The sequence below is a fragment of the Arabidopsis lyrata genome (assembly GCF_000004255.2).
Source record: "Arabidopsis lyrata subsp. lyrata unplaced genomic scaffold ARALYscaffold_8, whole genome shotgun sequence".
Lineage (NCBI taxonomy): Eukaryota > Viridiplantae > Streptophyta > Magnoliopsida > Brassicales > Brassicaceae > Arabidopsis > Arabidopsis lyrata.
The window spans coordinates 17,786,459-17,801,280 of NW_003302548.1; the positions used below are offsets into that span (position 1 = coordinate 17,786,459).

General features: G+C 36.7%; 4 protein-coding genes and 1 long non-coding RNA gene across 6 annotated transcripts; 3 read left to right on the top strand and 2 right to left on the bottom strand.

Moving 5' to 3' along the window:
• The first annotated feature begins 466 nt into the window (after window positions 1–466).
• Window positions 467–1,630, top strand: LOC9300562. Its single transcript, XM_002864440.2, has 3 exons — window positions 467–698; window positions 783–1,125; window positions 1,226–1,630. The coding sequence occupies exons 1-3, from the start codon at window positions 516–518 to the stop codon at window positions 1,399–1,401; spliced, it is 702 nt and encodes a 233-aa protein (XP_002864486.1). The 5' UTR covers window positions 467–515; the 3' UTR covers window positions 1,402–1,630.
• Window positions 1,631–2,492: 862 nt separating this feature from the next.
• On the bottom strand, window positions 2,493–4,201 carry LOC110225675. 2 transcript variants are annotated; one of them, XR_002329899.1, is made up of 5 exons: window positions 3,871–4,201; window positions 3,523–3,697; window positions 3,334–3,435; window positions 2,842–2,935; window positions 2,493–2,574 (listed from the first exon to the last, which is right to left on the bottom strand). It is a non-coding gene; the product is annotated as an uncharacterized LOC110225675 (long non-coding RNA). The 2 variants fall into 2 exon arrangements; XR_002329898.1 differs by having other exon boundaries at window positions 3,523–4,196.
• A 2,256-nt stretch (window positions 4,202–6,457) lies between these two features.
• LOC9300564 (zinc finger CCCH domain-containing protein 65) lies at window positions 6,458–9,481 on the bottom strand. The gene is made up of 8 exons (XM_002866127.2): window positions 9,245–9,481; window positions 8,436–9,148; window positions 8,285–8,350; window positions 8,069–8,200; window positions 7,926–7,976; window positions 7,680–7,820; window positions 6,816–7,584; window positions 6,458–6,578 (listed from the first exon to the last, which is right to left on the bottom strand). The coding sequence occupies exons 1-7, from the start codon at window positions 9,399–9,401 to the stop codon at window positions 6,844–6,846; spliced, it is 2,001 nt and encodes a 666-aa protein (XP_002866173.1). The 5' UTR covers window positions 9,402–9,481; the 3' UTR covers window positions 6,458–6,578; window positions 6,816–6,843.
• A 143-nt stretch (window positions 9,482–9,624) lies between these two features.
• Window positions 9,625–11,331, top strand: LOC9302248 (30S ribosomal protein S16-2, chloroplastic/mitochondrial). The gene is made up of 3 exons (XM_002864442.2): window positions 9,625–9,853; window positions 9,960–10,005; window positions 10,843–11,331. Exons 1-3 carry the CDS (start codon window positions 9,721–9,723, stop codon window positions 11,069–11,071), a joined length of 408 nt encoding a protein of 135 aa, XP_002864488.1. The 5' UTR covers window positions 9,625–9,720; the 3' UTR covers window positions 11,072–11,331.
• A 127-nt stretch (window positions 11,332–11,458) lies between these two features.
• LOC9300565 (nucleosome assembly protein 1;3) lies at window positions 11,459–14,612 on the top strand. Its single transcript, XM_002864443.2, has 12 exons — window positions 11,459–11,671; window positions 11,755–11,798; window positions 11,902–11,997; window positions 12,247–12,339; window positions 12,500–12,587; window positions 12,691–12,752; window positions 12,839–13,023; window positions 13,135–13,312; window positions 13,399–13,442; window positions 13,594–13,798; window positions 13,896–13,913; window positions 14,263–14,612. Exons 1-12 carry the CDS (start codon window positions 11,626–11,628, stop codon window positions 14,329–14,331), a joined length of 1,128 nt encoding a protein of 375 aa, XP_002864489.1. The 5' UTR covers window positions 11,459–11,625; the 3' UTR covers window positions 14,332–14,612.
• The last annotated feature ends 210 nt before the right edge of the window (window positions 14,613–14,822 follow it).

Below are 14,822 nucleotides of genomic sequence, written 5' to 3' on the forward strand. Positions count from 1 at the left end.
AAATTTTCTTGCGCTATAAGAATGTTGTCCGTAATAAGTCTTCCTGACACAAAGGCAGATTGAGTCTCGGAAATTAATTCCGGAAGAAGTTTTTTAAGACGGGAGCTAAGGACCTTTGAAATAACTTTGTAACTTACATTACACAAGCTAATTGGTCGGAACTCCGTCATTTTTCTTGGTCTATCAGTTTTTGGAATCAAACAGATATTTGTCTCATTCAACCGCTTATCGAAAGAGCGGCACAACCATTTAATTTACAAATTTAAACATTATTTTATTTTATTAATCATATTGATATTGGGTGTTGACGTATCTACCTATGTGTTCTCCGTCCTACCTATGTCACATTCAGCCTGACACGAAGAGACAAACGGGCTAGGATCGGCCCATTAGACTCTTAGCAGGCTTTTTGCGTTCTACTTTTTTAGTTCGGCGGGTGTTTTATTTATTTATGTATCTGTGCAGCGCAAACAATGAGAAGATAATTTTTTCTCGCTAAGGGTTCCGATCTAATCATGGCGGACTCTGTTTTGATGGAGGTTAACTGTCGCCGGCCTCAAAAGATTCCGAAGTTGGACAAAGATTGCCAAGGATCCAAATCGTCCTCCAAACAGCGCGTGGTCAAGTGGGGAAAAGGGGAAGATGACGAATACTTACGACAGTATTTGTTGTTTCACTATCAATTTGAGAAAACTCAGGTAATAAAAAAAAAACTCTAGATTTCTCTGTAGTTAGGGTTGAGATTTGAAATCTGATTTGGAACCTGTTTTGCTTAAAATTAGGGTTTCTCGATAAAATGGGAGCAATTTGATTACCTATTCCGTAGTAGACCAATGGATAATTCGACAGACCAAATCAGCGAGACACAAAGCAATGCTGAATTGATCCGTGAGATGACACTCACTGCTATCGAGAAACACAACGAAGCTCATGGAACAAAACTTGTGTTTGTGGAGCATGTTGAAGCAAATTACCAATTTACCAGCGGTCTTACCTGCTGGTTAACATTCTGGGCTACAGATATGGCCTCGTCCCCTCCAGAGTCTAAAATCTATCAAGCAAATGTGTGGCGTCGCGGAACACGGTTTCATACTTTTATATTCAGGGTCAAGCCCACGGACGAAGGTGATTTCTTCTTTATCACCTAAAAAGCTTTAATCAAGATTCGTTTTTCTTGTGCTTTGGATGTTCATTTAGCTACATGTTTTACTGTGATGCGTTGCAGAGATTGAATCTGTTGAAGTGCAACCTCCGTCTCCCATGCGTTATGAATTTGATAAACCACCGATTGTCTTTTCTCGACCTGGTCCTGAAGATGAAGCATTGCCTGGAGTCCCCTTTGTCTTCAATCGAACTGGAGCTGGTCTTGATCCCGATAGGTTCACTCCGAGCTGGTCTTGATCCCAATAGGAAAATGTATGCCAATGCCTTTTGGCATTGACTAGTAGTATTTCTTATGTAAGTCGTCGGTATTTAAACTTTGTCCTTGTTTAATAGTCGAGTCTCAGACATATTTTTATGTTTGTTGATTGTTGTCAACTGTTCCAAACCATCTAAATCTTTCTCGCTTCTTGTCCCCAACTCTAGTGCTCAGAAAAGTTCTTCCATTTAGTGACAATCCTGCTTATCTTTTGATGCGTCCTTAATTTTTTCAGTCTAGTACCGGAAATCCAAAAGTCTAAATTCTTTTTAACTTTTACTTTATATGGTGAATTCATAAAGTTTGTTTGTGTTCAAAATCGTTGGTTGAAGAACATAGAAAACTCTAGTCTCGAACGTCAATAAGAGTTGGGTTGGGGAGAGGAAAGTTTGGTACAACGAATATTAGAAAACAGAGTATCTAACGAAACGGGGAAGTAGATGATAAAAAACGAATACTGAGGCATCGAGAAACCAATAAACTCGACCCCGGAAAAACATAACTTGAACTATTTACATTTGTCAATAATTTTGTTTTCCATATAAAACCCTAAAATGGAACCAAAATGATATGAAATTGAGAGTTTTCACGTTGCCAGATTTCTCTTTTATTGCTCAATTTGAAATCATTATTATGATGGCCTTTCGTTAAGGTGTGGTCCTTTCTTTGCTCCTTTCTGTGTGCTACAATCTCTAAAAATGAATTCGTTTGCCTTAAGGATGACAAACCCTTACTAGTTTGATGATTTAACTCTATCTCAAGTCCTCGGCTTTTTCTCTCTGAGTCCTAACCTTATTTTTGCAGGACTCCCCTGATTTAAAAACTGCTAGGCGCTTAGGGTCCTTATCAAATAACAGTTGAGAGACAGAACAAGGAACTGGAAATAGCAACTAAGACAATCTCTAAAAGCTAAACCAGACTCTAACACGGTCTTTTTGCTTCACTCATTTGACTGAGATTGAAGATGACGATTTGAGAGCCATTGTTAGAATACAACCTGTTGTGGCTCTCATGCCAGTCACTAACGAGTTATTCAATTATAACATTAACAACAACAAGGAAGAAGCAAGAGACCTACCTTTGTGTGATAAGTCAAAAATCATCAAAGGAAGCAAAAAGACAGAGACTATGCACAGAAATCTGCAATTAGTTGCCTGCAAAGGAGAGAAATTGGTAAAGAAATTGATCGAAGATAAACGGATGGGTGTTACGAAAAAAATCTGTCAAGTGATGGCAAAGCAGCTCACAAAAGAAGAATATAGTGAGTAGGCTAATATAACTATGTCAAGAAGACTTTTCAGTTGTTATCTCTCTAAGTTTTTTAAAACATTCTCTTGCTTTCACACTAAATAAAAAGAAACAAAATAGAGAGTGAAGAAGAGAATGAAAACAGAGAACTTGAGAGAAGAGAGGGAACGGACCTGGAGCTTGATGGAGAAGATCAAGAAGGTCCGACCTGAAACAGAGCGAAGCGACAAGAATTCAACACCATCATGATAAGCTTTTCAATCCTACCTATGCAACAAAGCCAAAATCACCACCATCATAATTATTATTCAAACCGAATATGGAATAAATCAAACCCAGGACAGTCACGTAGTAATTGCTTAACACTCCCAAACAAAATGCAGTGAAAAAGTCTTCTTACAATCCTTTGAATGACAAAGAAAAAATTACTAAACTTGGTAAGAGCTATCAAATCTTTTAATGAGATCAGACATCAACTAAATAGTACCTCTAAGCCGTCAAGAAGACTCTCCGCAACAGCATAAAACCAACAAAACTTCACTTTCGTATAAGTATTATAGACAATCAACAGAGTCCCAGTATATCGAATTCAACGATAGTTTCAAGCAAACATATTCATCAATTTCTTGAAAACACAGAAGCAAAGAAACGAAAGAGCTACAAACCTTGAATAGCTTCCATTTATTTTTGGGCTTTGGCTTGCATATCGCGCAGCGCATCAGCTTCTTCCTCCATCTCTTTCAATCTCCTCTTTATCCCATCAAGCTCTTGATACCACGAAATCAAAACAGAAATATAAAAATGAAGTAAAAAATCAAATCGAGCAAACACACATAAGAGACAGAGAAGCAGACCTTAATGACGCCATCATCTGCGGCAAGCATATCCGGATCCAACAATGAATCGTTTCCTTCTTCTCCATCTCTCTAATAGCTTTCCTCTGCCTCCTTCATCGTGTGCGCGCATTTTCCTCCCGACTCTTCCTGTCGAATTGTTAAGAAACAGTCTCTGACTTCAACCCGAGAGAAACTAAAAAATATGAACAACCTCAGTTAAAGAAAATCAAAAACATTCTATAGAGCTTAGATGCTAGTAAAATGGAACAATTTAACAAACATATGAATATTAAAACTACGTTACTCCTAACTATGCATACAAAGACGGTTTAACTAAATATATCAATTAGGGTTTGAGCGTACTACCGTGAATTTGAGTGTCTCCATTTTCTCTGACCATGAAATTGGGATTTCTGTCGTCTGAATATCTTCTTTTATGCATCACTAACTCCTCGACAGCGAAATCTACCCATCAAGCTACAACCGCTCTCATAAAATTTTTTGATTCCGCTACATGTTCATCGCAAAACTAAACAAAGGAAGACCAACTCAAAGTTCTTAAAATAATATTCTTTAGATTTAGAATAGAAGCTAAAGAGGCATCTGTATGACTGTTTCTAATTTGTTTTTAGTGCTTGGTATTAAATTTGCAAAAATAATCGAAGAAGCATTATCAAGCCAAAGGGGACGCATGAGATTTAAGCTTGGTGACGTGGCTTGATAGATATATTTTTAAATACGATAGCTGATGTGGCAGCTTAAATTTCAAAATTAGGGTTCCTGGTTCGTTGATCAAAGGCAAGAAGATGACGATTGATTACGAAATCTGCAGTGATCCGTTTGATTCAAGATGTGTCCTCGCCACTTCAATGTATCCTCCTGGAGCTGAACCAAAGAAGGCGAAACGTTTCTTGGAGAAGATCAGAGGGAAAGAGGTAGATATGTTCAAAACTACACAAGAGATGAAGAGTTTTATCTTATCAACGATCAGATCAAGAAGAGCCAGGGCTTTGACGTCGATTTCTCAATGTTCCGTGTCCTTTTCGATTTCTACCCGTCGCTTCTCGATGAGAGCAATGCAACTAAAAAACCAGAAACTGATAGAGAGTATTTTGGTAGATTAGCTGAGGAAGCCATTGAAAGATTACAACAAAAGAGAGGTGAAGTGACAAAACTCTGACTCAGTCACACTTTTTGTTAGAATGTGGATTTGGTTTGTGTTTTGTAATGCATATCCAATACATTCTTGAATAATGTGTTTGATGTACCGAGGACGAGTTTTGAGTTTGTTGAGGTTGAGAAAGTTAATGTTCACTTAGGTAGCGGATACATCTACTTCATCACATTTGTAGTCAAGGATCCTTGTGATGATGATAACCAGACAAAGATCTTTCAAGCTAAGGTCCACAATGTTTTATGTAGAGAGATTGCGCACTGCTTCTGCAGGCCAAAACCCGAACAACAAGGTACATTATCTCAGAATTAGTTGGATATCTCAACCTTTGTTGTTAAGTTTAAGTTTAGTAGAAATCATGAAAGTTTTGGTTTCAATCTGTTTTAAATTGTTCTATTGTTTTAGGGAAGATATATACAAGTGTTGTGTCTTTGTAAAGTTTAAGTCTTGTGTTAAGTAGAAAATCAAGAAAAGCTTTCAATATGTTTAGTTGTTCGCTTTTTCTCGAGAAAGTACTCATGTGTGTGAGTATACAAACATGTGTTTGGCAGTAAAATATGATGAAGATTTCAAGAATGTTGTGAAGAAGCGAAGGTATACAAGTGACCTATGTAGTTCATCGTATACAGAGTTTTCATTTTCATTTCTAAAACTCTCCTTCAATCTACTAGTTTGTTGATTTGTGGCTTTGTTTTGATTTTGTTTTTAACAGGGTTCAAGTATAAGTGATACTACCATATATTGGTCTCTATGGGAGAAAAAAGTGCATGCATCAAAACCATGTTCTCGTATGCATTTGCTCATCTTGAGCTCCCTCTCTTACTAGCTAGCTTTGGAGCTTTCATCACATCTTTGCCTTGGCTTTGAAGATTCTAAATTGTATTGGGTTACTAACTCATTATTAGTAATCTAATCTTTAAATACTTTTGAAATATTATTTTTTACTCATGTCCATCATGCATATTATATTTTAGAACTAGTAATAACAAAGTCACAATTTAAATTAATAAAAAAATTATAAAAATCTTTTATTAATTTACAATGCCTATGTGTATGGGTGGACCAATCATCTATAGATAATAACATCATTAAAGTGTGCTTTTTAGAAACTAGAAAACAAATAAAATTAGTGAATTTACATGTAAAGTATTAAAAACCTCTGGATTTATAACTTTATATTAATCTCAAAATTAATGAAAAGTTCATAAACTTTAATGGGAATTTTCCCTTGATGGATAGAATCCTTGTTCTAAAAATCGGCCGCCTAGCCGCCTAGGCGCTGATCGGAGGAGCACCGCGGCGATTTTGTCCAAATCGGTGAGAAAAATCGGAGATCCGATTTTTCGTCTGCCTAGACCGCCTAGGCGGCCGCCTAGCCCGCCTAGACGGCGCCTAGCCCATTTTTTTTTTTTTTTTTTTTAATCTAAAATTCAAAACGTCTTACTTATGTTCGTAATTTGTATAAAAATCATAAATTTGAAATTAAAATCTTGTTTTCATGTGTTTAATATAATTTTTAAAACAATATTATATAAAATTCTTAATTATAATGGATTAATATGTTTTTAAAACATTAAATAGCCCTAAAACTAATCCCCCATTAATCCCCATGTAATCCCCGATTTTCTTGCTAGGCGCTAGGCGCACCCTCACCGCCCGACTAGCGCCTAGCGATTTTTTAAACACGGGATAGAATCAAAATAATGAGTACAATCGTATAAAGTATGATACTTTTGAGGGCTTTAGTGCAATTATGAGAATTGGAGTTTGAGTGAAAAATAAACCTAATTCTGTAATTCATAGATCAATGCAATAATTATCTACATTCAAATGTATCTAATTTCACGAGAGATCAAAGCTTTAAATATTGCTGCTCTGTTTCATCTACATAAAGTATACTCCCTCCGTTTTCGAATAGTTGTCGTTTTAGAGCTTTTTTTGTTTTAAATTAGTTGTCGTTTTAAGGTAATAATGTAATTTATGCCAATAACTACCCAAATTACCCTTATTTTATTGAACACAAATTATTTGTAAATAATTACTTGTCATTTTTATGAGGTTAATATAGTCATTGTATATCTTTTCTTAATTTGTCCAAATACACTTAAAACGACAACTTTTAAAAAACAGAGGGAGTATATCTTATCTCAAAAACCAAATAAAGATCAGTTTTTGCCTTGGCTAAAGCTCGACAAGAACTCGAGAATCTTGGAAGATATGTTCCCTGAGTTTCTGGTTACTGTCGTGTTAACAGTAGTAACATTGCTCTTATTTACAGCTTCTGTTGGATCATTGTTCCGTCTTTCAACTTTAGCGGATTCGAATTCTGCAGCTAGTTTCATTGCTGAGAGTAGAGAACTTTGAATGTGTGAGCTAGGAGTTGTCTTGAGATTTCTACTACTTGATGGTTCTTGAGGCTCTCGATTCAGAGTTTTTGGTTCCTCTGATGCAAATGATAAGAAACTGATTCCTTTTGGAGGCACCAGAGGAAGAGAGCTTCCCAGTTGTGACTGCTTCAATGTCTGATTATCAGAGTTGTCTGTGTTTCGCTTGGACGCAGGAGACACTTTCACCGTATCCTCTTGGAAGGTTTTGTCTAAAGAGAGAAAACTCATACCCTTTGGAGCAACGGATGGTTTTCTCAAAGGAAGAACCTGGGGATGCGTTACAGGTTCATTGATCTTTGGAGATAATGCATCAGATGGGTTTCTATGGTTAGATTGACTCAAGGGCTTCAAAAACCCAACAGAGCTTGAAACTCTTGCTTGGATTCCCGGTAATTTGGCTATTGCCTCTCTCACGGATTGTTTGTTTGTTTTCTGAGGAGAGAACGACGCTGCAGTGATGTTAGTTGATGAGGCTGTTACATTTGCACTCGGCGTGTCTGAAGCAGATTGTGGAGTACCCTGTTAATTGAAGATTAGTATATTAGGATCAAAAGATCAATAAATTATTAGACTCTGGAAGAAGAATCACGAGAAGACCGAGATTGATTTTTTACCTTGTGTGAAAACAAACAACTATCACCCCTGTGGCAGAAACCTTTAATAATGAAATTATTGCAAGGGTATTTGGAGAGATCATGGTCGAAAGGACAATCATCTCCTTTCATACATGATTGGGTTGCAAAGTAGCAGCAAGCCTGAAACAACAAGAAGACATGAATAAGAGATTCCACTTTTATCAAAATGATTGCTGATGTATACAGTTCAGAAAATAAGTATATGTCTTGAAAAAGTAATCTTACCGAAGATTTGGTTTCCGGTGTTGTATCATGTGAAAATTTGCATTTATCTCCCTGCAAAAGAAGAAAAACAAGTGCCATCAGCAAACAAGCGAACAATATTTTAGATTCCAAAGACATGCAGAATCCAGAGCCATTTTGCATACCTCATGGCACCGTCCCTTGAGATAGTGTCGACAATACTTTATAGGCTTTGGTTTTGGAGCTACTGGTTTCAGTTTCAGCTTTTTCACGCCAAGGGCTATACGCTCTTTAGCTCTTTTCTTCCTAGCTTTTGCCTGCATGAAATAGCTTATCAATAAGTAAAAATTGATTGCAAGATATCCCCATGATATGTCAAAGAAATGCATAGACTACATTACCCTCTTTCTGGCTTTTGCGTCCTTAGAAGGCGCAGACCTTTTTTTAATGGAGGTTCCAGGATCCATCTGCAGATAAGAAGTTAAAATACAAGTCAGATTTTATCAGCACCCAAGCAACATAACATTCCATTCTTTTATCTACATTCAATACCTCAACACCAAGCTCTTTTCCAAAACTCTCATGACTTGTGAGATGGCTGTTACCAATCCCATCTCGTGAGACCTGACACTCCTCATGTCTTTCGACTGGTTCATCATCTTCTACAAGCATATCATCATTATCATCCCCAGATATCTCTCCTTCTTCTACATCATCATCTTCAACTATCCGAGACACGGAATCTACCAAAACCGGAGTACTATCAACAGGTTTCTCCAATTCCATCTCTCTTTGAACTGTTTCATCACAAGCTTCCAAAAATCCAGAACTTTTAACTTCATTAGATTCAGCAGATTTAGGAACCTCCTCTACCTTTTTATCACTTTCAGTTGAAATATTAGGCTTCTCCACGACATTTTGAACAAAATCAAGCGGTTGTTTCGCGATATTATCTAGTGAAGCAACCATACCATCACCATCATAGTCATTCACATCCAATGCCTCAAAGAGATTCACACAACTTTCTGGAACAAAGTCTGGATTTTCATTTATCATAAGCTCAAAGCTATCGAAAAAATCTGTGTGTCTAATACCAACAGATGCATCTTGCAAGTCAATTCCATCAAAAACATCTCCAAGCATCAAACTCTTTTCCTGCGAATTCTCACCTCTTAAATCAACAGACACTCCATTGGATTTTGATTCTACCATTGATAGATTCTCCGGTGGTTTGCAAGTTTCTCCCGGAGACACTGGAGCAATTTCTTTATCAGAAACACACAAAATAGCATCAGAAATAGGATCATACTATTCAAACACAGAACATTCCTGAGAAATTTTAATTCGAATTGAACACTGACCTGTTCTTAAGACCAGCTCGTGAAGAACGGCCGGTGTAGCAAGCGAAACTCGAGGCTCCCGATCGAAACTCGAGCAGAGGTGATGAAGCAAAGAACGATAAGTCCGATTCGAGAGATGCGTGCGTCGGTGAGGAAACGGAGCGACGGAAGATTCCATTGTCTCCGCCGGAGAATAATCTCAAACAGTACCGATTTGCTCAACTTCTTCTTGTCGTTCGCCGGGAAAAGGCCGTCTTGTGGCGGTGGACGATTTAAAAATCTTCATTGGGCTTGATGTTAATGGGCTTCGTGATTTTTGAAGCCCAATATCTCTGTGTCTTTTAGTGAATCCTTCAATAAACGGCGTCGTATTCAGAACCCAAACCCTAAAAGATTTATCGATTCAGAGTTTTCGAAATCAACAAAATTGAAATCTCTCACTCTCTATCTCTCTTGGTGATCATTTCGTTTTTTTCCGGTAGAAAGGGAGGAGAAACATGGTTGTGCGGATCAGATTATCGAGATTTGGATGCAAAAATCGGCCATTTTTTAGGGTTATGGCCGCTGATAGCAGATCTCCAAGAGACGGGAAGCATCTCGAGGTCTTAGGTTACTTCAATCCTTTGCCAGGTGATTAACAAAACAAAATGTATCCTTTGTGTTTGTTTATAGAATTTTCGATTACTCTCTTCGTTGTTTTTTTTTTTCAACACCATCTCTTGGTTTATGTGTTCAGGCCAGGACGGTGGTAAGAGGATGGGTCTCAAGTTCGATCGAATTAAGTATGTTTTTTCTCATCTAATTCTCCACTTTCTTATGCTTTTCCGATAAAATCAAGTAGCTTTTGGGTTGAATTTACTCAGAAAGAGGTCTCTGAATGGTGAATGCTTCACTAGATGATTTAGGCTACTTTTGGGTTTTCTGCATTTGAAGTGTTTTGGTTAATTGCTAAAGTTAGCTCTAGATATCACTCAGCGTTTTAGCTGCCTCTAGTAATCTTAATGCACTGTTATGTAGTCAACATTGTGTTATAGTTAACTGTCTTTTGATCTGATACAAAGGAGATGAGTTCAGTCTTGAATGGTTTTTATTATCTAAAGGTGAATGAATGTACATGTTTCCCATGGTTGGTTTTGATCACTTTCTTTCTCTTCGTGCTATTCAACCATTAGTTGAAGCAATTTTCTACCTCATTGAATCCCATTTAAGAAAGGAAAAAATGAAATATTTGTGGAAATTCATCTACAAGTTTTAGTATATAACAAATGAAACTACTCAACCACTCTTGAGTCTTTGTATGGAACTTCTGCTCTGAGTTCTGGAATTGCTTCCTATTACTGTAAGATGAAGAACCTGTTGATTTTCTATTCGTATACACACTTACTTATATTCCTAATTGTTCACCCTATACAACCTCTTTTGCGTAATTCTATGGTCATGTAGTATTAGAATCGTCTAAAATTATGTTTATGACGTCTGGATAGTAGCAGAACACATGCCAAGATTACTTAGAACCTGGTCATACAATCGAAGTTTTTGTTCTGAATGACTAGTTTCAATAGAGGATGCATATAGATTTGATTAATGGACATTTTGTTTGCCTTTCTTGGTCTGTACAGGTACTGGTTATCTGTTGGTGCTCAGCCATCAGACCCGGTTCAACGCCTCCTATTCAGATCCGGTTTACTTCCTCCTCCTCCAATGGTGGCTATGGGACGTAAAGGTGGAGCACGAGACACACGCCCTGTTGATCCAATGACTGGTCGCTACGTAGATGCAGAGAATAAAACAGTTAATGCCAGTGATAACCAGCCTAAGGAAGAGGATACAGAAGACAAGAGTGCATAATTCATTAGCCTTTTGTCGTCGTAGCTTTTAAGCTCACTTTGTTACCGATCATATCTTGTGTAATACACTGTACTAGTTTATCTTCGCTTGTTCCTCTGTTTGGCGATAAACGGCAAAAATGTTTTAAAGCCTTTTGCAAAACCGCCACATATTTTGCATTGGTTGTTTTGGCCATTTACATTTTTTGATCTATGTTTCGAACTTTTTTATTTTATTTTTTTCGAAATTTTGTTAATACTATATTACTAATACGTTAAACATATTCGATGGATATATTTAATTTCTTTTTGTCCAAATTTAATTAAAGAATTAAAAAAAGTAAAAATAAAAATGCCAGCGAAGGAAAAAAAAAAAAAAATGGCAGTTGTTAGGTTTTTAATTTATAAAGGAGGAAGCCACGTTTTGCGTTTAGTCGCCACCCAGAAAAAAAAACCTCAAGTCTTCTTCTTCTTCTTCCTCAATCTCTCCACCACTTTTCAAACCTCACACAGTCTCTCTGAATCAATCCTCTTTCTTCTCAAATCTTTCAAGTTCGATCTCTAAATTTTCAGAAAATGAGCAACGATAAGGACAATTTCAATGTCAGCAATCTCACTGCTGGTAATTTCATATCTCCGATTTTGTTTCCGCGGCTTTGCTTCTTCTTAGTCAAAAGTTTTAGAAGCTTTGTTTTTTGTTTGCAGCTCTTAAAGATGAGGATCGAGCAGGTCTTGTCAACGCTCTTAAGGTGAGTTTCTCTATCTCTTATAGGAACATGCGATTTAGGGGTTTCGTGATTTATAGTTTCTGTGGAGATTTGTTTGTAATTGTTTTATGTGTTTGATTCACAGAACAAGTTGCAGAATCTAGCTGGACAACATTCCGATGTGCTCGAGAATCTGACTCCTAAAATCAGAAGACGTGTTGAGGTTTTACGCGAGATTCAGGTTTGGCAAATTTTCCATTCACATTTTGTGAGCTCGATGTTTATGTTGTTCTTGAAGTTACCTATGTAAACTATTGTTCGATGGATTAGTGTAGATTGATAATGGTACCTTGTGAATGTGATGTTGAATGTTTATTTGTATGCTTTTGGTTATATGAGAATGTTGTGTAGTCAAGAGTGATGAATGTTGTATTTGTTAAAGTAATGTGCATCCTTTTGATGATTATCTGAGAATTCTTTTCGTTTTTAGGGCAAACATGATGAAATAGAGACGAAATTCCGCGAGGAGAGAGCTGCTCTTGAAGCCAAGTATCAAAAGTTATATCAGCCTTTGTATACCAAGGTAAATTACTCTTATCTAAATAAGAAATTTTTTAATGGAAACAGATAAAAGTTATAGGAGGCTTGTGTATGTTTTCCTGTATTTTCTTTATTTGCAACTGTTTTGGCTATAGTTATTTTCGAATTTCTCTTGAAACTTGCTTGACACCTGAAATGTGCAGCGTTATGATATTGTGAATGGAGCTACTGAAGTTGAAGGGGCTCCAGATGATGCTAAGATGGACCATGGAGATGAGAAAACTGCAGAAGGTATTCTCCCTCTCTCTCTCTCTCTCTCTCTCTCTCTTTGCCTTTGTAAATTGTAAGCATTCTTAAAAAAAAAATGTGCTTATTTCACCGCGTTGGATTGCAGAGAAAGGAGTCCCTAGTTTCTGGCTGACCGCTCTGAAAAACAATGATGTTATTTCTGAGGAGGTTGGTGTTACAACATGATTGTTCATTTAGAGTTACCTAATCATATCCATGAGAATTGACCAGAGTTTAAAATCCTTTGATTTCAGATCACAGAGCGTGATGAAGGAGCCCTTATATATCTTAAAGATATCAAGTGGTGCAAGATTGAAGAACCAAAGGGATTCAAACTTGAGTTTTTCTTCGACCAGAATCCTTACTTCAAAAACACCCTATTAACAAAGGCATATCATATGATTGATGAAGATGAGCCTCTGCTTGAGAAGGCTATTGGGTAACTGTTAACACTTTTGTAATGTTCCGTAGCATATTTCATTCTGAGCTGCGGAATCTTGTGCTGACCTATGCACTAACTTTTATTTTGTTTCTTTGTTCTTTCTCTCAGGACGGAGATTGATTGGTATCCTGGAAAATGCTTAACTCAGAAGATTCTTAAGAAGAAGCCTAAGAAAGGTGCAAAGAATGCCAAGCCAATTACCAAAACTGAAGATTGTGAAAGCTTTTTCAACTTCTTCAATCCTCCCCAAGTTCCCGATGATGATGAAGACATTGACGAAGAAAGAGTATGATATCATTTGGTTTTAAGACATGCCCTATTTGACTATGTTTGATTATACGTTTGTAGTAATGTTATCTGTTCTTGGTGCAGGCCGAGGAACTTCAGAATCTGATGGAACAAGATTATGACATTGGGTTCGTCTTCTTGAACATAATAAACTCTGTCAATCTAATTTGTTTCCGCCTATCTTTTTACCAACTGTATAAAAGCTCTAGCTAGCATCTTTTGTCGTGAAGTTATAAATTATTTAATATCTGATTTTCAAATATTCCTTGCTTCGTGCAGTTCTACAATCCGGGAGAAGATTATACCTCATGCTGTCTCATGGTTTACTGGTGAGGCTATTGAGGGAGAGGAGTTTGAAATAGACAATGACGATGAAGATGATATCGATGAGGATGAGGATGAGGATGAAGAAGATGAAGACGAAGATGAGGAAGAAGACGATGATGAAGATGAGGAGGAAGAAGTAAGCAAGACCAAAAAGAAGGTATTGAATTCCTCTTGTTTTGTTTCTTCCTGTCATGGAATTGCCTTTTCTGAGTTTGGTTACTAACTTTTTGATATTGTGTTAAATGTTTATGCAGCCGTCAGTCTTACACAAGGTACATAGCCAGTTTCCTCCCTTCTGATAGTATTTGTCTGAGTTAATTAGTTAATCCGACACCAATGGATCATACAACGGTCATAAACTATTGACATTTGGTCAAAAAAGGAAATGAATTAGGAAGATTGCTGAAATTAACTGATTAAGCTCATTATGTATAAATCTGTGAATCATAGAAACTTGAACACTTATATGACTGAAGCTGAATTATATTAGTAGACAGAATGTATATTTATAAGCTTGGTGGAATCCTTATCATGCATATTTATAAGCTTAGGCAAATCAGTGTGTTATGTTTGTGATAATCAGATAGATTCATAAATATTCTTTTTGAAATCAAATGGCAGAAAGGAGGGAGACCTCAGCTTAACGATGGTCAGCAAGGAGAGAGGCCTCCTGAATGCAAGCAACAGTAGACGAAATCACGAAATCGAAAAGTCGAAACGAAAAAAAAAAAAAGGGTTTTGAGTGAAGTTTCATGGCCTAGTTTTTTGCTTCCATGTAAGGCAACTGTTTCGAGGACTGCTCATAGGAGTTTCGCTGTAGGCAAAGAGTGAGAGCTCTCATGTGGAGATATTTGATAAAACTATTTTTGGTACTTTTTTTGCTTTTTTTTTTGAATCACTCAATTGAATTTTGCTGTGTTCGTCAATTATATCCTTTTACCACTTAAATTAAGTCTCATATGGTTACATTACTTATTTCTTAAATTAATATTATTGGGTTTTTTTTGTTGACATTTATTGTAAACCAAAAAAAAAAGAACAGAAAGAACTTAATTTTCATGCAGTTTCTTTTATTTTTTATTTTATTTTTTTTTACATTTTTGGATCGATAAGGTCCGATTCATAGTCAATCCCTACTATGCGGAGTAACGCGATTTACTGGAGTCGAACTCTGGTAGAGA